Genomic DNA, 26,200 nt, shown 5'->3' with positions numbered 1-26,200 from the left:
CCCGTAACAGCTGTCAGAATTCTTCAGAATGGAGCAGTTTCCAGAAATATGCACACTTGTTTTCCAGTTAATAGATGCTAATTAGGAGCCTGGAACTGTCCTTCATACAGTATAATTTTATACAAAGACTTTTGCATGGACACTTGTACAGTGTGGGCTGGGCATTGGCTGTGTTGTCATGAACAGGAAAAAAAAAGCCTCTTGGCAGAAATCTGGGTGGCTCTAAGTGAAACCTGACACTGCAAGAAGTGAATTAACAACAAGCCACACCAGTTCTGCTGTTTAGGGCAAAGCATGGACTTCTTTGAGCTTGATTTGTAATAATTAACAAAACAAGGTCTGCCCCCCCCCCCCCCCCCCCCCCCCCCCCGTATATAACTCTTCCCATTTACAGTGTTCCTGGATCATTCCAGAATACTTTGCATTGTTTGCTGCTCTGTTGTTCTGCCCTGGAGACTGAGAAAAACAGGAAGACAGATAAGTACGGTGGAGCATGGAGCTGTTATCAGTGCCCCAGTCCCTGCTGTCCTCCTGCTGTAACAATGTCACTTTCCTGGGAGTCTTCCTCACCGTCTTTGTCCTCCTTTTTGACTTCATGAAGCGCAGGAAGATATGGAACCATTTTCCTCCAGGACCTACCCCTCTGCCATTTTTTGGAAATGTTCTTCAAATGGATTTTAAAAGGCTGCCTATTTGTTTCACACAGGTAAGGATGCATAACATAACCTACTTTCTCCCAAAACTATCAGAGCTCAAACCTGATGTGTGTAGAACAGTAGTGTAGCTAGTTGGGGCCATGGTGGGGGCCTGGGCCAACCAAATTTGTTCTGGGCCCTTGGTTGGCTGGCGGGGGTCCTCATCCCCCGCCAGCTGAAGACTTCGTCCAGCGCTGGATGAAGTCTTCAGCTGGCGGGGGTTGGGGACCCCTACCTGCCAAGATGTACAGTGGCGGCAGAGGGGGGTGGCAGGGCGGTGACCAAAATGTGCCCCCTCACCTTGGGCTATGGCCCCCTCCCACCTCAAGGTCTGCTATGCCCCTGGTGTAGAGAACCCCCCAGAACTGAACAGCATTGACATAGTTGGTACTTAGTGAACTCAGAAAAGAGCCAGAGATTGCCCACCAGCCTATTGATGGTGGTACATAAGGCTCAATTAATTCCCTGATTTTGCCCTTTCTGTTTCACCCTCTACAGTGTTAAGGATCTGAAAACAGTGTAGCAGTCCTCTCAGATAGGAGGGACTGAGGGTAACCTCAGAAGCAGATATACAAATGTATTTTGGTAGCGTCTAGAAAATTGCTCAGATCTCCGCAAAATGCTTTCCCCAAGAAGACAGACTAGTTAAAGGGTCTTCTGATGGCTGTTTATTCACTTAGAACAAAATGTCTGACAAGCACACTAATGACACTTTAAAAGAAAAAGGGAAGGAAGAAGGTGTACAGTATTAGTGAAACTCAAAATGTATACCATAACAAGGATATGAAAATGATGAGGCAAATCTCTATATATAAAAGGCAACACCAACGTTCTATGAAGCCTCCAGCCGGAAGTGTGAAGGGGGAGAGATATCCGGTTTCCCCATGAGTGTCTGCCCCGCCCTTGCTCTCTCTCTCTCTAACACAAACAGTGAAGGAAAACAGCAAAGCAGGAAATCAAATCGCTCTCTCTGTAACAATGAAGGACTCAGAGGGGGGAGGGGAGAGAGGGCAGGAACACACACACTTCCACATGCACACAGAAGAAAACCTTGCTAGCCCCCTCCCCCCCCCCCCCCCCCCCCCCCCCCGTTTCATTTGCATCAGAAACGGGGCTTTTTTACTAGTAGTCTATAGAAACAAAGTAGGATAGTTGCAAAAAGTATCAAAGATCTGTAAAGTAGTTTATTCACATTTGATTTACCACCTTTTATAAAATCAAAGTGGTTAACAATTCAAACCAATAAAAATATAATAAAGAGAAAAAGGAACACCTGTGAATTGTGCTCTCTCCCATGTTCTCAGGCACTTACAGAGGGGCAGTGGGATGCAATATGGGAGCCAATTCCTGTCCAACCATAGGAGCAAATGGTTAAGCTCTGGAAATCTGCAGGAGGTCGTAGTAACAGTGGTTAGTGTATCTGGGTTTACAAAAGGTCTGGACAAGTTCCTAGAGGAAAAGTCCATAGTCTGCTATTGAGATAGACATGGGGAAGCCATTGCTTGCCCTGGGATCGGTAGCATGGAATGTTGCTACTACTTGGGATTTTGTCAGGTACTTGTGACCTAGATTGGTCACAGTTGGAAGCAGGATACTGGTCTAGATGGACCACTGGTCTCTCTGACCCAGTATGGCTATTCTTATGTTCTTATTCAGGTGTGTGACACTGTCCTCTCCAAGGGTTCTTAGCATCCACTTTCCTCCTCTTATAAAATAATAAGTCTTCAGAGCATATGTTACCAGCGGTGTACCGAGGGCGGGACAGTGGGGGCGTTCTGCCTCGGGTGCATGCTGCAGGAGGGGTGCAGGGAACAGCCATGCGGCTGCTGTCTCTGCCGGTTCCCTGCTCCCTCTGATGTTACTTCCTGTTTTGGGGCAGAGGGAGCAGGGAACCGGTGGAGCTGACAGCCGTGCGGCTGCTCCCAGCACCCCAGGAGGTAAGAGCAATGCACCCGGGGGAGGGGGGGCTTGGAGGTGAAGCACACGTGGGGTGTCGATACTGTATCGGGGGGGGGGGGGGGGGGTGCGCATCGGCGATTCGCCCCGGGTGGCAGCTGACCAAGGAACACCACTGTACGTTACATAATGGTTTCCACTTCTCTCACATGCTGTTTTGCAGTGCTCCCAGTATTCTTTCTCTACTCACAATAGCTCATGGTTCTTTGTTCCTAGTGCTCACCTTAGGGCAGTGGTTCTCAACCCAGTCCTCAGAACACACCTAGCCAGTCAGGTTTTCAGGATACCCACAATGACTATGCATGAGATAAATACAATCCCCCTGATATTCAATGATGTTTTACCGATCAGGATCAGCACCTGGACGGTTAAATGCCACATAGCCGTTTATCTGCTGAATATTGCCAGTTAGTGGCTAGTGGGTTATATCAGGCGATGTCAAGTAGATCTGACTCAGTCTCTCCCCCATACTGTATATTCCAGGGGGTTCACTTCCTTCCACTCCTGTGCCACTGCCATTCGATCTGCCAGCATAACATAGCAAAGCAATAACACTCTGTTTCCCCTGGATCCACCCAGCCCAACAGACATGCATCCACTTCCTTTAAAAAGTGCAGTCCCAACTGAATAGCCCAATTTATTATTATTATTATTAGCATTTGTATAGCGCTACCAGACGCACGCAGCGCTGAACACCTGATGCAAAGAGACAGTCCCTGCTCAAAAGAGCTCACAATCTAAATAATACAGACAGACAAGACAGTTACGGGTGAGGGAAATACTGGGTGAGAAGGAAGGAAGGGACAAGTGGAGGGCAACTGAGTTGTGGCTAGGAGCTAAAAGCAGCAGTGAAAAGGTGGGTTTACCACCTGATCCCAGTATGGCACTATCTTGGGGCATGACCACAACTTATGGGAAAAGGTTTCTCGTGCCCCACAATGGTGTCAATATTGCCAAGTTCCCTGTTTATAACGCAACAGTAATTTCTTGGGGGTGTGGTACCATCTATCTATAAATCATTTTATAGTTTGATCTCAGTCAGATTACTTGAAATCAACCCCTGGGAAAATCCCTCAAACAAATCAAGCCAGTCTTCTCTAGCAGGGTGATATCCCAAATCCTCCTCCCATCTCAACAAGTGTTTACCCAGCACAAGAGCACCCTGAACTGCTTTATAAATTGTAGAAATCCCTCCCTTAACTGTCCTAGAAATCCAAGATGATTCCATTATGCTGCCAGACTTCTGAAAATCTTGTTTATCCACTGTTAACAACAATTTTCTAACCTAGTTATACTGAAAAGCTCTCCAATGGGCAAATGAAATCTGTCCCACGGGATCCTATAAGGGATCCCACCTTCCATACTTAAAAAAAAAAAAACTGTCCAAAACATTTAAGACCCCTTTCCTTTCCTCCCAACACTCTTACACTTCCAACCTCAGTGGGAAATCCCTATTCTAACATAAAGGGGTGTTCTTTTTCATTTCCAATAATTTCCTAATCAAGGTGTTATGAATGCCTGGTCCCCTGCAAAAAAAAAAGTCTATGGCAGGTTACATCTGCTGCGGATTCCAGTTTTGTTCTCTTTGACTTCCCACCAGCAGGAGGAATCATTGAGCATCACCTTGCCTGCTACTATGTCTAATGTGAGAACCATATCCAGATAGTTCTGATTTAAGAAGGAAGCTGGCGAAGAAGCAAGCAGCAGTAGATACAGAGCGCTGTTTGAGTTCTGGAAGGAAAGGGAAAATAATGCTGATATGTGGGGGAGGAGGGGGAGGGAAAGAAGGGGGAGGTGGACAGTGGAATTTGACAAAGTAATGATGTATTTGACTAAAAATTACCAAATGTGCACCTGAGAAGATGCGAAGAGAAGCACTAGTTAGTGCATTAGTCATATGTATTGAGTGAGGAAAAATGTGTTAAAATGCAGTTGCAGATGTTGGACTTGAAGGAGGAGAAAGGGACTTGAGCCACTGACTTTCTTTGCCTGGTCAATTTCTCTTCTATGACTTTTCAGACACTTACATGCATGATTACCCACCACATCCCTCTAAAGCTTCAGGGTGTAAGGAGAAAGGAATGTGTTTAGGGTTTACTCTGTTGTATTGGCATGGCTAAAGATAAATTAGCTTCAACTTCCAACTTAGTCTAATGGAGAACTCCGTTACAATGATTTAATTGGTTTGATGTCTGGCGAGAGTAACTATGAAATCTCGATAATGGAGGAATGGGGATAGCTTTACTATCCAGCCCCTTTTTGCCTGCTCTAAGAAAGCCTCACATACTCCTAACTCTAGTGTTCTGAAGACTCTTCTAGTTTAGGAACCCAGCATAAAAATGTTGTGATCTTCTGGTGTTAGAAAGATGTGAGCTGAAGAACTAGGAGGAGTAAAAATCACAGACAGACAAATGAAATAGTGTTACAGCGGCGTTTCATTCACATAGGGCTCCCTTTCAGATGTGATGCAATCCATCATCCTTTTCTTTGTGGTGCAGGTCCAAGAAATGGCATCACAACTTATAAAAATTAAAATTTCCCAAGAAAACATTGGACTACATTCATGTTGAGAGGTTGCACTTGGGCGGTTGAACATTAGTTTAATTTTCTCCTAGTGGCCCATCTTGATTCCTCTAAAAGAAGTCCATTCAATCCTAGCTATACCATTACTGAAGAGCTGTATTAGGGCAGCAGAAACAGACCATATGGCCTATCCAATCTGCTCATTCTTGCTAACTAATAAACTAATAAGTTCTTTCCTCTCCCTATTTTTAGATGACATTGCAGCAACAATGCTCCATTCAACAACCAGGATATCCTGGTTTTTCCCATACCTCTGCTATGTTGTCAGGATCAGCTTTTTCCCTCTGCATGGATACAGGCTATCATCTACCCCCATCTGAATAACTTTAAAGCTGACCCTACTTTCCCCTCTAAATAATCCAGTTTCTAACGTACTTGCTTATTCATTCATTCATTCATTCATTCTTCTATCCCACTATTATCCAAAAGCAAATTTTGGTTCAAAGTGGCTTACAGTTTACAATTGTTGAGTTTACATTGATGTACGTGGCTTACAATTTTCAATAGATAGTGTTACATTGGTGCATTATGAATTATAAGGTGGTGTAGAACATTACTAATGTGTGTGGTTAGCTATAGAATTTCTTGAAAAGGTATGTCTTTAGTTCTTTTCTGAACTGGAAATAGCTTGTGATGCTTCTTGTGATTGTGGGTATTGAGTTCCACCATTTAGATCACAGATAGCTGAATCCTGCTGTGTAGACGGATTTGTATGTTATGTTTTTGCAGTTTGGTAGGTGAAGTAGTAGGTAGCTTCTGGTTCCTGGGTTTGCGTTTCTTGGGGATAGGTCAATCAGGTCTAGCATGTAATCTGGGGACATGCCAAATGGTATTTTGAAAATTAGCTTTGAAAAATAGTCTTGCCTTGATTGGGAGCCAGTGTAGCGTTTTGAGTAGTGGTGTTGCTCTTTTGTATTTTGATTTCTTTGAGTATCAGTCTTGCGATTTTAGTATGCTTTTTTTGTATCCTACATATGTTGCATTGCAATAGTCTAGTTGGGATAGTATCAGCGACTGTACTATTAGATGGAATGATTGTCTAGGAAAGTAGTCTCTGATCTGTCTCATTTTCCATAGATTTCTGAAACTCTTTGTTGTGATTGCTGATATTTGGCTTTCTAGAGCAAGATGTTTGTTGAGAATAATTACTAGTATTTGTAGTTGTGTTTTGATTTTGTACATTTGTTGGTCAGTTGTGAAGTTTTGGTAAGAAGTGGGGTTGTGTGGACTTGCTAGAACCAGGAATTTGGTTCTATTTTTGTTTAGTTGAAGTTTGAAGGTTGTGGCCCATTTTTCTATAAGGTCCAGACCTTTCTAAATCTTAGCTGATGTTTCTGTGAAAGGTATATAGATCATCGGCATAAATGAATGAGTTAAAACCCATTTGCTCCAGTTTGTTGCTGAGTGGAACCATCATTACATTAAACAATATAGGTGATATTTGAGATCCCTGTAGTACCCCACAACCGGGGATCCAGGAGGCAAAGAATTGGTTAGACATCTTCACAATGTAGGATCTGGTTCTTAAAAAGCCTTTAAACCAGGCTACCACTGCTTCGCTAATTCCCATATTGTCAAGTAGGGTCATCATTGTTGTGTGGTCTGCTAGGTCGAAGGTGCTTGACATGTCGAATTGCAGTAGTAGGATGTTTTGTCCTTGGCATATTAATCTTCTGAATTTTGTTATCAACAACTTACATCATATCCGGACAAAATCATTACCGTGCATCTGAGGTAAACTGTTTTTGTTGTCTCCACTATAATACTGAATGTGCTCTGCTTGCATTGCTAAATTATGTCCAGATCAACCTAGACAAAGTTCAGGAGGTTCTTCTTCTAACTTGACCTCTCAGCTGCCTTTGATCTTGTTGACCATTCTTTCTTGCTTCACAGATTTTCAAGTCTCTGGCTTTCGAGTACTGTCTTTATGTGGTTCCGGTTTACTTGGAGCACAGATCCTTCAAGTTATACTTATTTGGTCTCCCTTATGCTGTCCACATGGTTCCATTCTTGGGCCTTTTCTTCCTATTCAGTTCTTTGGGTTCACATTTTTCATTTATGCAGACAACATTCAGCTTCTCTTTTCCTTGGATCACTCCTCCCTAGACTAATTTCTGAAATATTTCTGAAACCTGACAAAATTGTAGATTGGCTTGCTAAAAATGACAAGTTGAACCCCTCAAAGACTGATGCTGTGCTGTTTTTCTGGCATATTGCCCTTTACTGTTCCCCACTACGTGGGGCATAAAATTCTATTCAAAGATTCCATTAAGGGAAGGATATTCATCCAGCGGCAGCGAATATTTTTTTTAAAACTGTTGCTGTTGTAATTCCTGGATATTCAATGCCGGTCCATGTCCAGGCGCCAGCATTGAATATCCGGGTTTATGTGACCGGCTATCTCTTATGCACTTAAGTGCGATATTCAGCTTAAGTGGCACCACATAAAGATAGAACTGTGTTTTATGCAGTCCGATTTGGCCGCTTAACTTAGGTGGGTAAGTACTGGATATAGGCACTTAAGCGCTAACTCTGCCCCTGAACTACTCACAAAATAGCCGGCTTTCACTTTAGCAGTCTGTGGAAATATTCAGTGGCAATAACCAGTTAAGTGCCACTGAATATGAGCAGATAGCCCTGCACAAGTGATTTAACTGACCAAGAGCTGTTTCTGGCCAGTTAAATCGCTTTGAATATGACCCTTAAGGTTCTTGGATTTATCCTAGATATTTAACATTTGATCCACACACTTCTAATTTGGTGAAAAAATGTTTGCACTTAAACAGATTAATTCTATTAGCTCCCTCTTAAATGAGAAAGCACTGCATCTTCTCATCTATGCTCTCATCATTTCTTGCTTGGATTATTGCAATTCTTTGTACGAGAGATTCAAAATTGTGCATTTTGGGAGGTTACAGCTCATTCAGAACACTTTAGTCGAACTACTACTTGGAGCAAAGAAATTTGATAGGCTCACTCCACTCTTGTATGCAATATCTTTCCAGATACCATTCAAACTGCTCACTATTGCTCATCGAGTTTTTTTACATTGGTTTGTTTCCTTTTTTCTACTCTGCACTTGTACCTTGTACCCTTGGAAGGTCTTTGTGCTCCTCATAACCTTCTTACTATTCCCTCTCATTTGCACGTTTGCCTTGAATGCACTAGGGGTAATGATTCTATAAGTGGGTACCTCCTTTCAGGCCCATTGATGCCATGTGGTGAGAGCATATTCTGCAATGACATCTGGGTGCTTAGATTCCGATATAGAATATGAATGTAACATGGCATCAGTGTGCCTTTGGAGGAGTAGCCTAGTGATTAGTGCAGTGAACTTTGATCCTGGGGAACTGAGTTCAATTCCCACTGCAGCTCCTTGTGACTCTGGACAAGTCACTCAACCCTCCATTGCCCTCAGTACAAAATAAGTACCTGAATATATGTAAACCACTTTGAATGTAGTTGCAAAAACCTCAGAAAGACAGCATATCAAGTCCCATTTCTCTTTCCCTTCCCTTTATGTTTATACACCCACAGTTATACCAGCCATAGACATGGTGTAAGTGCAGGTGTCTAGATGTACCAAGAGTGTTGCCCAACCTACAGTATTCTATAGACTGTGGGGCTGATATTCAGACCGTGGGAGGCAGCCTAGCTGACTCCTGTGGTCAGTGGTGAGGCTGGATATTCAGTGCCGGGCCATTTCTGGTGACCAGCATTGAATATCTGGTTTACTTTAGGCTGGTTTAAACTTAACTGGCCGAGCAAATATTCAGTGCTGTCCAGTTAAATTGAAACCAGCCAAAGATAGATCCTGCTATTTGGGCAGCTCGATTTGGCCACCAAACTTAGCTGGCAATGCACTGAATATTAGTGGATAGCCGGGTGTATCACATGATATAACCAGTTAGCCGCAATGCACTGACTGAGGATATTCAGTGGTCAGTGGGAGCTATCTCTTGTTGAATGTTCGCAGATAGCCTGTTGCTATTTAACCACCAGGAGCCGTTTCTTGCTGGTTGAATAGTGCTGAGTATTAAAGGGGGGTGGTGCATAAGTGAAAGCACTGTCTGCGCCCTTTCCATGATCCACCCATGCGAATGCGCCCTTGCATCAATGTGCTGTGCCGCTTATGCACCCCTCACAGAATAGCACTTTATTGTAATTTACACACGTAAGTGCAAGTAGGTGAAAACCCATTATTCTGTACATTTATATGCACAAGTGGCATGTAATTGGGGTGCCCGGTCAAAGAATTGGTCTGTGTTACTGCACCTTCCCTGGGGAACACCTGCCACTTGCTATTCATTTGGAATCCTCCTTTAATAAGTTCAAGAAGGCGCTGAAGACTTAATTTTATTCAGACCGTTCCCTCTGACTGCGTTGGGTGAGACATTTTGGTTGGGTTGTCCTCTGCTATGTCCCTACTCTTGGTAGATCCTGGGCTTGCCTACCGGTTGCGCTCTCTGGCATTCCTGGATGGTGCCATCACTATCTTATCTGATCATTTCATTATTCTTTCAACCTTCCGTGTTTTAGTTATTCTTCACACAACCCATAAGCCTTGGCTACTATTTTACTGTTATTGTAACTATGCCCCCTTTTGTGTCTTCTACTATTTTTCTTCTCTTGTTTTCTTGAATACTGCAAATCACTTATTTATTGTCTTGATTAGTGGAATATCAAATAATTGTGAAACAAATAAAAAGTACTAGTACTTTCCATTTTATAGCAATATTGTGAATGTCAATTAAATCTCTTTATATAAAAAAAACTACTGGGGCTTGTGAAGGGCAGCAACAGCCAAAGAATGAAAAGAAACTTCACAGAAACATAAATACTGATAATAAAAAGGAGGAAAAAGCCTCAGAATGCTGTGGTGTATTCACACCTCTTATGTATAAATCAATCACAGGCAAAAAACAAAACAAAACCTCCTTTGTGAATGAACTCTTAAATATTGCAGAATTGACTTACAAAAAGCTTATCTGTGAAACTGTCAAGCATCTAGGCTCAACGGTGGCCAGCGTTTTGACGATCTGCATCAGGGACCAAGAAATTAGGGTGCCAATATTCAGATTGTGGGAGTTAGCCTGGCTAACTACCACAGTCGGCGGTGATGCTGGATATTCAGTGCCAGGCCGTTTTCAGTGACTGCAATTGAATATACGGTTCATTTTTGGCTGCTAAGAACATAGCCAGCCAAGTCGATATTCAACGTTGGCCAGCTAAGTTCATAGTGGCCAAAGATAGACCTCTATTGATGCTGAAAATTGGTGAATAGCCCATTATATCGCATGATATAACTGGCTATCCACTAAGAGCTAACCGGGAATATTCAGCGGGAGACAGCCGGCTATCTCCCGCTGAATTTCAGCAGATACTACTTACTACTACTACTTAACATTTCTAAAGCGCTACTAGGGTTACGCAGCGCTATACAGTTTAACATGGAAGGACAGTCCCTGCTCGAAGAGCTTACAATCTAAAAGACAAATGTACAGTTAATCTGATAGGTCTGACAGATTGGGGCAACCTATAGGTTCGAAAGGTTAGGTTCCGAATGCAGCATTGAAGAGGTGAGCTTTAAGCAAGGATTTGAAGATGGGTAGGGAGGGGGCTTGTCGTAGGGATTGGGGAAGGTTGTTCCAGGCAAGGCAAAATGGGCGGAGCCTGGAGTTGACAGTGGTGGAGAAGGGTACTGAGAGGAGGGATTTGTCATGTGAGCGGAGGTTACGGGCAGGAACATAGGGGGAGATGAGGGTAGAGAGGTAGTGAGGAGCAGCAGATTGAGTGCATTTGTAAGTAAGGAGGAGAAGCTTGAATTGTATGCGGTATCTGATCGGAAGCCAGTGAAGTGACTTGAGGAGAGGGGTGATATGAGTATATCGGTTCTGGCGGAATATAAGACGTGTGGCAGAGTTCTGAATGGATTGAAGGGGGGATAGATGGCTGAGTGGGAGGCCAGTGAGGAGTAAGTTGCAGTAGTCGAGGCGAGAGGTAATGAGAGCGTGGACGAGAGTGAGCCAGTTAAGTACCATTTAATCGGACAAGTGCTGTTCCTGGCCAGTTAAATGGTTTTGAATATTGGCCAGTATGATCCTAAAGGTGCTTGTTAGCTGCCAGTTTCCAAGCAACTGCAAAAACTCCAGATGACAGTGACAAGTGAATCATACCTTTCAGAAAATACAACACCTCTTCATATCCTCTATCTTCTTCCTTGTTTACGGCAATTTGGTTTTTTACTCACAATTGTCTGTAGATTATGTACAGTCCTGCTGCTAACACTGACCCGATTCCATTATTTATCATTCACTGTACAGATGAGTAAAAGGTTTGGGAATGTCTTCAGCTTCCAGGTGGGCTGGACCAATGTGGTGGTCCTCAATGGGTTTGAGGTGATGAAGGAAATGCTGCTCAAAAAATCTGAAGATATCGCCGACCGCCCACCGATTCCTTTCTATAGCAAAATAGGACTGGATCAAGGCAAGTATCCCCATATACAGGTCCCTACATGCATCTGGGCTTGTTCTCACAACTAAGAGTGTAAAAAAAATTGCTTATTATAGGGGGGGCCTAAATTGCTTGTTATAGAGATCACACAGTCAAGCGCTGGATGCATGCTGTTGTGTTATAGAGATATCGGGAATTGGAACTGCAAGTGTTCTAGAAATTTGAAAGCACATTGTCACAAAGTACAAACATTTGTAAAAGATATCTGCGTTAAATGCCGCAAACAGGATAACGTGAGAGGTTACTACAGTGAATTACACGCTGAGATGTGAGATAAGATTGACTTTGGTTATCTTATCATTTCCCGGTTTATGCAGCGCTGAACACCTTGTTGCTGAAGCGCATTTGGACTTTTCAGTCCTTAGAGACAGTAATGAGGGATATGTGTTCTCAATCCAGGGTGTTAAGAAAAGTTTATGGACATATAGAAAAGCAATTATATATTTCTGATATATACAAATTGATATATTTACATGTGGAGATAGAGTGAGTCAATAATATTGTTAATTTATAGTATGTTTTTAGAATTTGGTAATAAAGGAGTAGTGTTATATGCATTTTTGCTATTATGGTATATTCTTTTAAATAACTATTCCTTGTCATCAAGCAGATGCAGCCATTACAGATGGGTTGTGTCCATCAACCAGCAGAGGGAGATAGAGAGCACACTTTTTTTCAGTGCCTCATACCAGCTTGCTCCACTGCCTCTCTTCAGTATTCTCTATCTCCCCTAGCAGAGTGGCTGCAGCTTCTTCGAGCTCCATCTAAAATCTGCCTGGAGGTTGCTCCTGTGCTTTTGCCAGTTGTTAGCAGGGGTGTTGGAGGCTATAGCAGCTTCACTTTAAAGGCACATAGGTTCGCCCTTTCCCTGCCTTACCCATACCTCCGTGGATGTGGACACATTGCTTAGCTTTCCCTGTCCTTCCCCACCAACAGTGGATGCAGGCACATAGGTTCACCCTTTCACTGCCTTTCCCACTCACCTGAGCCTCCGGAGTTCTATTTACCTCTGCTTTCCTCACAGCGTTAAAAAAAAAAAGCGCTTGGCTAGTACCAAAAAGCCTGCTCGAGCCTTTCCTTTGCATGACTCCATCCAAGAGCTTATTTCGGCTCAATGGGCTGACCCTGAGGGACCTTTGAAAGTTTCCAGGGCTATGGGGCAATTATACCCTCTGAGTGAGGAGCATATGGCTCGCTTTGCTATGCCTAAAGTGGATGCCCTAGTCACAGCTGTGACAAAGAGAACTACCCTCCCTGTTGAAGGAGGTGTTGCCCTGAAGGATATTCAAGACCGTAGACTGGAATCAGCACTTAAACGGTCATTTGAAATTGCAGGTCTCACTATTCGGGCATCTGCATGCAGTTGTTATGCTGCTAGAGCCTGCCTGGCTTGGTTGCAACAGGCAGTTGAACAGCCCGGTGATGGAGCGGAGCCCTTTTCAGATGTGGCTCCGCGGATGGAGTCGGCCTTGTCCTTTCTTGCTGACGCCCTTTATGATATTGTCAGAGCTTCGGCTAAACTCATGGCAGTAGCAGTGGCGGCTCACCGTCTTCTTTGGCTTCGGCATTGGGCGGCGGACATGGCCTCTAAGCAAAGGTTGGTGAAGTTGCCCTTTCAAGGCCTTCTCCTGTTTGGTGAGGAGTTGGAGAAAATTGTGAAGGGCCTGGGTGAGGCTAAACCCCAGCGCTTGCCCGAAGATAGGCCTCGGCCTTCCTCTAAGGGTGCAGCGGTCCACTCCTCTTACAGACCTCGCTTCCGTGAAGCTCAAAGGTACCGCCCGGGGCATTCTGCTGGGTTCACTTCTCGTGTCCGTTTTCAGCAGAGGAACTCCCTTCGCTCGGACAAATGTTCCACAGCCACTGGCTCAAGGCCTGGAGTTCAGGGGCGACCCTCTCAATGATGGTGCACCAGCCCTCTCCTCGAGTACTGTCATCGGAGGACATCTTTCCCTCTTTGCCGAGGAGTGGGCCAACATTTCCTCAGATCAGTGGGTCTTGGACCTGATCAGAGACGGTTACAGAATAGAATTCGACGCCCCTGTAAGAGACGTGTTTGTGGAGTCCCGGGCGGCGGTAGAGGAGACTTTACAAGGTCTGATTCAGATAGGGGCCGTGTCCCCAGTATCTCCCGCCGAACACGGCTGCGGCCTCTACTCCATCTACTTTGTGGTGCTGCGAAAAGGAGGGTCTTTTCGCCCTATTCTGGACTTAAAAGAATTAAACAAATCCCTGAGAGTGCGGCATTTTCACATGGAAACCCTGCGCTCCGTCATTGCGGCGGTACAGCCAGGAGAGTTTCCTCACGTCTCGGGACCTGAAAGAAGCTTACTTGCACATTCCAATTTGGCCCCCGCACCAGAAGTTTCTGAGGTTTGTGGTGATGGGAAAGCATTTCCTGTTCCGGGCCTTGCCTTTTGGCCTCGGCAAAGCTCCCCGCACCTTTTCGAAGGTTATGGTGGTAGTAGCTGCCTTTCTAAGGCGAGAGGGTATTCGGGTTCTCCCGTACCTGGACGACTGGCTCATTCGAGCAAACTCTGCTGCAGAGAGTCAGCATGTAACAGCCAGAGTGGTCTCAGTACTTCAATCTCTGGGCTGGGTCGTCAATTTGGCCAAAAGTCACCTGACCCCCTCACAGTCTCTAGAATATTTGGGGGCCAGGTTTGACACAGCCTCGGGGTATGTGTACCTACCCGAGCAAAGGCGGTGCAAGCTTCAGAATCAGGTCCGTCTGCTCCTGAGGATGCCCCGCCCGCGAGCTTGGGACATTGTCCAACTGCTTGGATTGATGACGGCCACCATGGAACTGGTGCCCTGGGCGAGAGCGCACCTGAGATCTCTACAGTATGCTCTACTCCAAAGATGGTCTCCAGTATCTCAGGATTACCAATGCAGACTCTCTTGGCTCCCTGTGGCCCGACTCAGCATGGAGTGGTGGCTCTCAGACAGCATGCTGCGGCGAGGAATGCCGCTGGCGCTCCCCGATTGGTGCCTAGTGGTGACAGATGCCAGTCTGAAAGGCTGGGGTGCACATTGCAAGGGGAAGCATGCCCAGGGTCTATGGACACCCGACGAGTCGGAGTGGTCCATCAACCACCTAGAGTTGAAAGCGGTGTTTCAGGCGCTTCTGGCCTTTCAAGTGACCCTGGAAGGATTGGCTGTCAGAGTGATGTCGGACAACACGACAGCAGTGGCCTACATAAATCGACAAGGTGGCACTCAATGCAGAGCTCTAGCCGCGCAGGCCGAACAAATTTGCCACTGGGCCGAGCTGCATCTACAGTTTCTGTCAGCAGTTCACATTGCAGGTCAGAGCAACGTGCAAGCCAATTATCTAAGCAGGCATCAGATCGATCCAGCGGAGTGGGAACTTGCAGACGAAGTGTTCCTGCAGATATGTGCCAAGTGGGGCAAGCCCGTGATGGATCTAATGGCGACAAGCACCAATGCCAAAGTCCCGTGCTTCTTCAGCAGACGGAGAGATCCTTGCGCGGCAGGGTTGGATGCCTTGGCTCAACCCTGGCCTCCGGGCCTACTGTATGGGTTCCCTCCGTGGCCCTTGATAGGGCGAGTGCTCCTGCGGATTCGGCTGCATCCAGGAGAAGTGGTTCTCGTCGCCCCGGATTGGCCCAGGAGGCCTTGGTATGCGGACCTCCGACAGATGCTCGTAGAGGATCCCCTTCAGTTACCTCTGGTTCCCAACCTGTTGTCACAGGGTCCGGTGACCATGGAGGACGCCGGCCGATTTGGTCTTATGGCCTGGCGATTGAGAGGGCGCAATTGAGAGGCAGAGGCTATTCCAATAAAGTAATTACCACTCTCCTGCAGGCCCGCAAGCATTCCACTTCCGTGGCTTATGCCAGGATTTGGCGCCAGTTTGAAGTCTGGTGTGCTTCTAGAGAGATCACACCCCTGCGGGCTCCTGTCTCGCTGATTCTGGACTTTTTGCAGGATGGTGTACAAAAAGGCTTGGCCTATAATTCCCTGTGGGTGCAAGTGGCAGCGTTGGCCTCCCTGCGTGGCAAGGTTGAAAGCATGTCTTTAGCTGCTCATCCGGATGTGGCATGGTTTCTTAGAGGGGTGCTTCGGCTCCGTCCTCCCGTGCGTACACCTTGTCCAGCTTGGAACCTGGGGCTAGTGCTGAAGGCCCTTCAGGGTGCTCCCTTTGAACCGCTTCGGCGTGCTTCAGAGAAAGATTTGACACTGAAGGCCGTCTTGTTAGTGGCCATTACTTCGGCGAGACGGGTGTCAGAGCTCCAGGCGCTGTCCTGTAGAGACACTTTTCTGCAGTTTTCAGAGTCCGGGGTCACGGTTCGGACTGTGCCTTCCTTCTTGCCTAAGGTGGTTTCAGCGTTTCACCTAAACCAACCTATTTTTTTGCCCTCCTTTGTCGAGGAGGAGTTTCCATAATCTTTCGGGCAATTGCACCTGTTGGACGTGCGCAGGACTTTGCTGCAGTATCTGCGAGTTACTAACTCTTTCAGGACCTCTGATCATCTGTTTGTTTTGCTATCAGGTCCTCGCAGAGGGTCTCCAGTGTCTAAAGCCACTATTGCCCGCTGGCTTAAAGAATCTATCTTTTCAGCTTATTTGCTTGCCGGCCGGCCTCTGCCTGATGCCTTGAAGGCGCATTCCACTACAGGAATTTCCTCTTCTTGGGCTGAAACTGGAGCACTCTCTCTTCAAGAGATTTGTAGTGCAGCAATATGGGCTTCTAAGCTCTCTTTTGCCTGACTTTACAGGCTGGATGTGGCTGCCAGGAGGGACACACATTTTGGAGCGCAAGTGCTGGCGCGTGGTGTGATTTGTTCCCACCCTATCTAGGGATTGCTTTGATACATCCCATCTGTAATGGCTGCATCTGCTTGATGACAAGGAAGGGAAAATTAGGTTCTTACCGTGATAATTTTCTTTCCTTTAGTCATAGCAGATGCAGCCATGATCCCTCCCTGTCTGATGCTATCTGCTGTAAATCTATTTCAGGTTCTGTTCGTGTTTCCTGGAGATTCCGTCCTTGGGAGAAAGTCAGAAAATAGTCTTCAGGATTCTTGTTCAATTAAAGGAGGATGACTTAATTCCCTCCAGTTTCATGATTTGGAGGATGAGTTTATTCCCTCCGGAAGGATGTTTCATTCCCTCCAATCTGAGTTAATGCCCTTTGTTGTAGGGCCATCGTTCGCTGTGAGGAAAACTCATGTTATTCCCATTGCAGTTTGCCATACTGCTTTGGAAGCTTCAAATACTGAAGAGAAGCAGTGGAGCAAGCTGGTATGAGGCACTGAAAAAAAGTGTGCTCTCTATCTCCCTCTGCTGGTTGATGGACAAAATCCATCTGTAATGGTTGCATCTGCTATGATTAAAGGAAAGAAAATTATCACGGTAAGAACCTAATTTTCCCTTACAATTATTGGTACTCTTATGCATTAAGTGTAACTATATTGAAATTATGTGATACCTAGGATAATTGTTTGTGATAACTGAGAGAGTGAGATGAATTGGTCATATGTGACTTGATCTTATAACAGAATGCCTATATGAAAAGTCTAAAATGACACCGATTATAAGCTTTGTTTAGAAAGGTAAGTTAAATGCCTATGTACCTTTGTAATATAGGCTCCCAGATCCTACTCAAGTAGTGGGCAAATGCCAACACACACATTTATACCTACACCGAAGTTGCAATGGCAATGGTATCCAATGGCAATCACCTGCCTCTACGAGCCCTCTACTGACATAGAGAATGTCTGTTTTTCTTGGATTTAGATTTTTTAATATGATCTATCTACAGCTATATTTTCTCAAGGCTGGATTGTGGACCCATTTTGCATGCATACTCAGAAATGCTTCTCTATATGCTATCAGGAACAGAAAAACCTCCAGAATGTGGTCAATCAAAATTCAGTTATTGGAGTCTTCTGCCTGGTATAGCGCCAACTACAGGCCTATGTGCAGGAGATGCTGCTGTGGTATCTCATGCTCTCAGGTTACATAGAGCACATGGAGGGTGGAGGACTAGCATGGACTATGGTATGAGAAGATAAGACAGGTAGGAAAAGGGCTGGTGGGATCAAGAGATGGAGAAAGGAAAGTTTGGTAGAGAAGAGAACATTAAAAATAAAGGAAATAAAGAAAAACCCTCTCCTAGAATAAATCAGCAAAAACAAGTAAATAGAAAAAGAAACATAAAACAAAGATTTAAAAAAACTGAAAGGCTAAAATTATATTCTAAGGACATATATTATTTTTCTCTGGCTCTTTAAACAATTGCCTGGCACACAAAGTTTCAAAATATTTTTGCACCCCTGCATGTTGTGCTTTCTGTTTAACTTATACAGGGTTGGTGATGATGAAATATGGTCATGCATGGAGGGATCTGAGGAGGTTCTCAATTTCTACTTTACGAAACTTTGGACTGGGGAAAAAGTCTCTGGAAGAAAGAGTGATTGAGGAAGCTGGATATTTATGCTCTGAATTTGAGTCTAAAGAGGGTAAGTTCACACATACCTAACTTTCTCTGGGAGACACAGATGTGGGGTTGTTGTGGGCCATGGTTATATGATTTGTGCTTTAAAAACCAACCTCTACAGTCTGGCTTTGTGGATCAAGAAACAGTTCCGTGTGCTGCAGTGCCAGGCGATCCAGACTCTGCCCCTCTTTTTGTCAAGCTTGGTTGAGTCTGGGTACACTCAGGCCTGTGGAGAGAGGGAAGATGGCTGTCTGTCACTGTTGTAGCAGCTCTTCTCAGCCAGATAGCTGTGCAGTGGATTCTACCAGTCCTCAGACCAGTGATAGTTCCATAGAACTACCCAAGCATTTGTACTGGGGAAAGGGAGGGAATAGGGGACTTTTGAAGATGGAGGAGTTAAAGGTAATAAATAAAGGATGAAACATAATATCATCTGGAACTTGTGTAACTGTTTCATGAATCCTTTCAACCATCCTTTCTGAAAACCAAGAAAGTGATTGATGCAAATCCCATTCGGCATACATCAACCAGATTCTCAACAAAATCATCAGCTTAGCACCAGAGTAGAGGATTAGTCTAATGGTTAGAGCAGCGGGCTGAGAACCAGGAAAGGCAGAGATCAAATCCCATTGTGGCTCCTTGTGATCCCTGGCATGCCACTTATCCCTCCTTTGTCTAAAGTACAAAAATAGGGGCCCTTTTACTATGCGGTGATAAGCACTATCTCGTGCTTACCATGAGGACAAATGCAGTACCGTGGGGCATGCTCAGGTACCCCGCTGTAGTTTTGGTATCTGCGCACATGGGGGGGGGGGGCATATGTGGGGGGTGGAAAGTAGGTGTGCCCAGCACTAAACAGTTAGTGCAGCTACATTGCCACACACCAATCAGTTAGCGTATGGTTAGTGCGTGAGTCCTTTCCGCCTGCTAAATAGGCATTGATAAGAGCTCACACACTAATGGCCATGCGCTAATTGGGAAATGAATTGAGGAAATGAAAAATTTGCCATTTTACAGCTGCACTAAATGTGGCCTTAGTGCATGGGGAAACCCACGTGCTAGTCATAGCGCAGGCCACTTTTAATGCAGCTTAGTAAAAGGGCCCCTTAGATTGTCAGCCCTCTACCACTTTTTATTTCATACTCTCACCCCTCCTTTTGCCTGCCTGGGATCCTTCAGGTTGTAACTGTGCCTTTTTTACATTGAGTACTCTTCAGCTGCGCAAATAATGAATGTGATTCCATATGAAAAGATGCACAGCAAAGAAACATATGCCATAAAAACACCGATTTGTTTGTAATCTAAAAGAACTCATGATTAATAAAACACCTACATTTAGAATCTATAAATACCTAAAAATTGAAGCTCAAGCCATAGTTGAATCACTGATACTATAAACAGCCCTTTCCTTTCACTGAGTTGCATTTCCTGAACAGAGCTATTAACCTCAGTAAAGCCTGGTGGACTGTGAGAGACAAAAACATATATATATATATATATATATATATATATATATATATATATATATATATATATATATATATGTTAAATAGTTGAGAAGATCTCACACAAAATCTTCCTTCTTCTCCGTTTAACCATACTGTTTATTCGCTGTGGTCTGTTTGCATTAAGGTTTGGGAACATTGTTTGATGCTTTGTTTTGACTTTGTGAAATCTGTTCATTACATCTGACCTGTTCTTGGGTTTACAACCTTTTTCATTTTAACACATCAGCAGCAGATAGCATCACTAATTAGATGGAGACTGAAGGTATCTTGTTCAAGTAGATAAGTTGATTTTGTTTGTGCTTTTTCGTGCTGCCTCCAGAGTCTCTAATCACGGTCAACACTACTTACACAATACAATTCCTCTCAATCGATATCTTAAGAGAACCAGACAACTGGTAGCACTATTTTAGACTGTAACCAAGACAAAAAGAGATCAAGGAAGCGCTTCCTGGGGTTAACACAGGTTTATTTAATTATCCAGAGATTAAGATAAAAAAATAAGAAAATATTCACGTATAGTCTAGAATATGACAGAAATGAGAACATATATAGAAATGGAAATGGCACTGGAAAGTGGGAGCAGGACATTCTTTCAGACTCCCTGGCTTGGGAGCCAAAAGAGATGTACACTGCCCAACCTCCTATCTGGCAGAGAAATATTATATAGGGTTTCTTTTCCCTTACAAGACAAAAAGGGAGCACAAGGGGGAGGGGTTGTCACACCCCCCTTAATTAGCATACCATAGTCAGGCAGGGTCTCCTGACAATAAAGACATATATAGCATCTGTTTCTATTTCCTTTTGAAGATGCATTTGGTCTGCTGTCCACGTGTCTTGGACATACCTTTCTTAAACCTTTAATTTAATATCTCCCCTATTCTAAAAGAGGAGACAAAAGTTTACTGCTTCCAGTTGCTATAGAGGTGTTAGGTTTCTCTTGTCAATTTATGGCATGTTGCTGCCTGTCATAAAACCACTACCACTTGGTTCCACAGTGTTTGTTTCTCAGAGAGAGACACAGTGTTTGATCTCTTCTGCAAGGTGTTTACCTGCTATGTCTCCACATAGTTGAAAAGAAGGTAATTCTCTCCTGGATTGAAGAAGCCTTACTTCCAAGGGGCATGAGAAAAGAATTCTGTCACCTGAATTTCCCTGAGACCAGTCACACTTAATGGGTGAGATTGGGGGCAATTCAGCTTTACAATTCACCTGGCTTGGCAAGAGGGGGGAGGTAAAGTGTAATTGCTATTCCAGCAAGCTCTGTTTCTCATGATTTGGAAGGAGAGAAGCCTTCATTCCTCTCTGTCCAATATGAGAAAATTAATTCTGTATATTAAATATTTGGAGGCCTTCCACCTCCTACAACAACTCCCCCCCCCCCCCCCCCCCCCCCCCCCTCTGCAATAATAATTACTGCCTCAGCTTCAGTGACCAGGCGCAAAGGGGAACTTTCAGGAAGCAGAGCCCATGTCTGTAGTTAGTGTAAAAAAATAGGCACTTCAAAGAAAGAGAGACACCTGTCACTACAAGTGAAAATTAATTAAACACCTGTAGAAGGAGAAGGACTCAGTGTATCTGGGTCTGTAGTCAGTGTAGTGGTATAGGAACCTCTGGAAGCATAATTTGCAGACATGAACAGAATTCTGGGTGGAATGCATACTTTTCTCAAGCAGGGAGTAATGCATCCTAACATAACCTAGCATGTGCATTAGCTACATAGACAATGCAACAGATGTACATTCATTCTAGAATCTACAAAAAGTGTAAGGATTGTTGGAGGAGGTATAGGGCAGGCCTCCAATTATTTGACCATAGAAAGGCCAGGATTACCAGTGCGGACATAGTGCATATTAGAGGCTGCCAAGCAGGCAGTGAGGGGGCCTAGGTAACTGGAAAAGAAAGCAGAGTAATTAAAAGATGGCTGGGACTGAGCCATTGTTGGTAAGCAGAAAAGGAAAAAAAGCAAAAGAGAACAAATTAAAGGAAAGATCAGAACTGAGCATGTTCATATACAGAACCACTATGGCATGACAGAGTGTAAGTAGGGAAAACATCTTTAGAGAGAAAACAATTAAATTATCAGTAATGGACTAGGAGACAGGGGGATGGCCAAGTTAGAGCTAGGCACAAAGGGTGCACAGCCCACACAATCAGAGAGATGTGCAGGACTGGCTGGGCATGGGATTTACAGGTCAATTTTTTTTAAATGTATGGCACCGAAAAGAATAGCAGAATGAAAAGATAAGGGTGAGAATACATGGCAGGGATAGAGTATAATTTGCATTTTTTTTTTTAAAGGTAATTCAAAAACAAACATAACCTTCCCAGAAAAAAAAATGCAAAACCAGTGAGTGTTCAGAAATTTAAATGTAGCATGAGGGACTATGCAAGGGGGGTCCACACAGAACTACCTTGTCTGCCTGTATTACTTAAATTGTAAGCTCTATTGTGCAGGGACCTGTCTCTTTGTGTCAGGTGTTCAGCGCTGCATGTGTCTGATAGCGCTATACAAATACTAGTAAATAAATGAAACACAGGGCAACAGAGGCACAAAGAGGAAAAGTAGCTACCAGAAAATAAAACTTCAACTGCTTCACAAAATACTGTAGCTTAAGAAATACAACATCAGGCAAAATAGTACTGAGAAGGGGAGGTGCAGTGGTCATTTAAATGAGTCCATTAAGTCCACAAAAAGCAAATAACATTCTGCAGCAGTAGTGTGTAGATGTTCAAAGCGTAAGATCAGTCTGGTGCAGGCAGTGCAGCGTGGAAAGGTGGTAGCAAGCATCAGAGTTCTGCTTCTGGACAACAGAAGGTGTGGACTTGCAGACTTTCAGTGGACTCTTAGATCAAGGTTAGTTCATAGGCGGGATCGGTGATTTCTCAGGTGGACCCGATCCGCAAGTTGGTAGGGACAAATTGGCACCAATGGCAATTCTGTCTCTGGGTATTATTGAGAAATAAAGAGACATCATCAGTATTCTGGGAGACAGATAGAAAAAAATGGGGCAAAGATACTATCCAGGTAAAAGGTAGTATCAGATATAGGTATACTTCAGAGAGGGAGAGACCCTTACAGTGCAGAGGGCGGGAAAGGAAACTTTACAGCCTGCCTGTGTTCACTGAAACTGTTGATTAGTGACAGAACACAAATAGTTAATGTGTTTAGTATGGCATTCAGAAGAGAACACTCTTGTTAAATTTCACACACAACCAATATGTATTCAGGAGAGAAACTACTTCTACATACTGATTGTACTATCCATAAAATTAAAAAAAATCAGGAATGGTCACTTATACTGAATGTATCTGATGGGTCCCACAAAACACACACAAACAAACAAAAGACAAAGTTTGAAGAGGCCATATATGAGTTCTGTCTTTTCGGATTCAGTAGTGTAGTGGACTTAATCTGCAAATAAACACAGTATTATACACAATAAAATTATGTATGGTATCCAGGTGGATACCAAAACAGTTTCTGTGAGCTCATATGTGCACAAATGAATAAAAGCATAGCATAGCCATTCCAGAAATAAAAAAGGTACAATTTAAATGCTCTTAAATGCTCTTTTAGAGAATCTTTTACCTCTGCAGCTAGTAAGAGAAGCTCTTTGGAGTGCATTCAAATAAAATTAAAAGTCAGAAAATATTTCTTTATAAATTATCTGGATGGCATGTATGAATGAAACCCTGATTTCATAAAAAAAACAATAAAAAATCCTAAATTTGTAATTTGCAGTCTGAAAGGGAAAAAAAAAACATTCAGAAATTAATTCACAAGGTCACATATCTCCACTGCTCTGGCTATTTCATTCCTAAGACCCTCATTCACAGATTCCTTCATATTTTCTCTGCTCAGAGAAAACCCCATTTCTTCCAAAGTTGGTACATGAACAGCAGTACGCAGAAATACCTGTGAACTAGAAATAAAAAAAACAAGCCGCACAAGTCTGATGACTGAGCAACAAATTATTCAATTGGTTCCCCTTAGTTTTTCACAAAGTACCCCTATCTGTGGTCTGAAAAGACACAAAACCTGCCTGACAAGAGGTCACAATAAATATAAAACGAGCTGAAATGCAGCATTAACTTTTCTGGTTCCTAGCTCTGTTGGTATTAACACTGTTTTAACATTTAAGTGTCAGGACTGCTTGCTATTTGCAGAAATCTACAGATCTTAATTTGTTTTCAAGAAAAACGCTTAGTGTCAATTTCTGTTATCCTGTTAGTTCTAATTTTAAACTAAAAAAACTCCCTATAAAAAGGGATGGAACCACATTTGTCCTATCAATCTTGCAAAAACACACTTAATCATACTGGAATGTGGACCAATTAATTTCCTAATAGCTTAAATACACTCTGAAAGTAACACTTAAGAATGTTATTTTAGCAAGCCTATCATGGAACAAACTTTTATCTAGAGACCGTATACACAAAGGGCAAAGTAACATGGAATTTGTATCAGGTAAACAACAGATTTGAGCACCCTATTAAGGCACACTTTTTTAACTCTACAGGGGGGCAGAGCAGACCTTGCCCCTGTCTTCAGAGTAGAGGAAAAAGTAATTTTCTCTTGCCAGCATGGCTGAAAGAGGAGCAGAGAAATACAGTGGAAAATGCGAGAGAGGAGAAAGGAAAAGATCATGAATAATATTAGCCCTTAAATGTCTCTACTAAATTCAGTTAATGGAGAGGATGCACAAATGCATAGTTTAGGATTTAAGCAGTCCAGCACTCAATCCTCAGGTAATCTTAGAAATACTGAGTAGAGATAGACATTTCTTTGATCCTGTCAGTGCCCTATATATTAAGCACAAGTCTTTTAGCTGTGTTTTTTTATTTTTATTTTTTTTCTAAAGTTCTACCCTCCCCTACACTTTACTTAGATCTGTCAAACAACAAGATGCCTCAAAATACATATGAGCTGCACAAAGGTAAACAGAACAAAGAGGGTTCCTTTTACTGCTTCAATTCAAAGGTGTAACCAATATTCAAACTTCACAAAACAAACTTGTTTCCTGTAGTGTTTTTCCATACTGATGAATATCTTCCCCTGGTGCCATCACCTTGCTAGATACATTGCTAAAATTGCGGGTGTCCCTGTATCGCTGTCTCAGGGCTTCCCAAAGCTTATTACGCAAGGGACCAAACTCAGCACCATCGCTATCAGTGTTCTGTAATGTCACCCCTGGAAACCCTGCCATTCTAAAGATTTCATCGGTATTACCTCCTATCAATCTGGCTAGTAGTGCTTTCACATCGCCGACAGCTACCGTGTGGTCAGATGTGATCTGCTCAAATTTAGCTATAAATGCTGAAGCTCCTTTCTCCAGAGGAGGTAAGGACCTGCATACATTTTCTAGGTCCATAAAGGACCATGGGACATATTTTAACACAGGAGCTCCAGTTCTATCCAAATTATTAGTCCTTAGTAAAGGATTCATTGATTTCAGCGAAGCTGACTCATGTGGGTGCTTAATTGCTACCATTGTTTTTCCCTGCTTGTCTGGATTCTGTTTGCCCCGGGTATTATTTGCAGGTACCTTTATCCGTTTCACTTTACTACTTCCTGGTTTCTGACTATCAATCTGTTCTATTCCAGCATCTTCCTGTCCTTCTTCTCCACTCCCATCTTCCTTATCATTTACCTTTATAATTTTTCTAATTTCATTCTCCAATCCTCCCTCTTTTATCCACTGTTCTATATATTCATCCATCATTAACGGTCCCTGTAATCCAGTAAGATTCAGGAATCCACATGCCCTAGTCCACACACTATCACCCTCATCTGTGTTAGGATATTCAATAGACACCTGCTTCACTGTTCTTTCAGGGGGAATGGGATCACACTGAGCTGACCCACTTGAAGTTGTGGGTACAGGAGCAGTGGGAGCCTGCCCTGCCTGACCTATAGATGGCTGTATGTCCGGCAGTGCTTTAGGCTGTGCCGGTAGTTCTTTTTCAGTTCTATCCATAGCTGGGGCTGAGGGAATGGGTGCACTATAACCAGCAGCAGTAGGCCATATGGGCAGCTGCAGCTGATCTGGATGTTTGGAATCTGTGAGCTGTGCTGCAGACCCTTCCCCTACCATACATTACTTGGAGACTGCCGCATAGGGCGGAGGGGTTTGGACTGCCTGATCATAACAACTGTTTGCCATATTATCCCATAGTCTCCACAAATTTAAATGTCTCTCCCTACTACGTTTTTTTGTCTTAGTACATTCTATCCACAACCTTAAAGCTTTTAAAATCTCTTTGTCAAAACTTCCTGACTGAGGCCACATGATGCTCGGATTTTTAGTTCCATTAACCCATTTCTGGTGGTACTTTAAAATTTCGTTTCTGTAGGCCGGCACTGCCGTGGAGACCTGCTCCAATGCAGTCTGCATAACTACAACTAAACAGATTCTAATCTGAAGTCTTAGAATGAAGAGAGAGAGAGAGAGAGAGAGCACAAATAAAAGAATACAAAAACA

General features: G+C 43.7%; 1 protein-coding gene across 1 annotated transcript in view; it reads left to right on the top strand.

Moving 5' to 3' along the window:
• The first annotated feature begins 271 nt into the window (after nt 1-271).
• LOC115473059 (cytochrome P450 2D15-like) overlaps nt 272-26,200 on the top strand; it is a 105,909-nt gene continuing 79,980 nt past the window's right edge. The window contains exons 1-3 of the mRNA XM_030207692.1: nt 272-706; nt 11,558-11,720; nt 18,080-18,232. Coding sequence (XP_030063552.1) covers nt 494-706; nt 11,558-11,720; nt 18,080-18,232 — 529 coding nt within the window. The 5' untranslated portion in view covers nt 272-493. The remainder of the gene's footprint in view (nt 707-11,557; nt 11,721-18,079; nt 18,233-26,200) is intronic.

The sequence above is a fragment of the Microcaecilia unicolor genome, chromosome 1, assembly GCF_901765095.1.
Source record: "Microcaecilia unicolor chromosome 1, aMicUni1.1, whole genome shotgun sequence".
Taxonomy (NCBI): Eukaryota; Metazoa; Chordata; class Amphibia; order Gymnophiona; family Siphonopidae; genus Microcaecilia; species Microcaecilia unicolor.
This window is presented reverse-complemented; position numbering and strand designations above follow the sequence as displayed.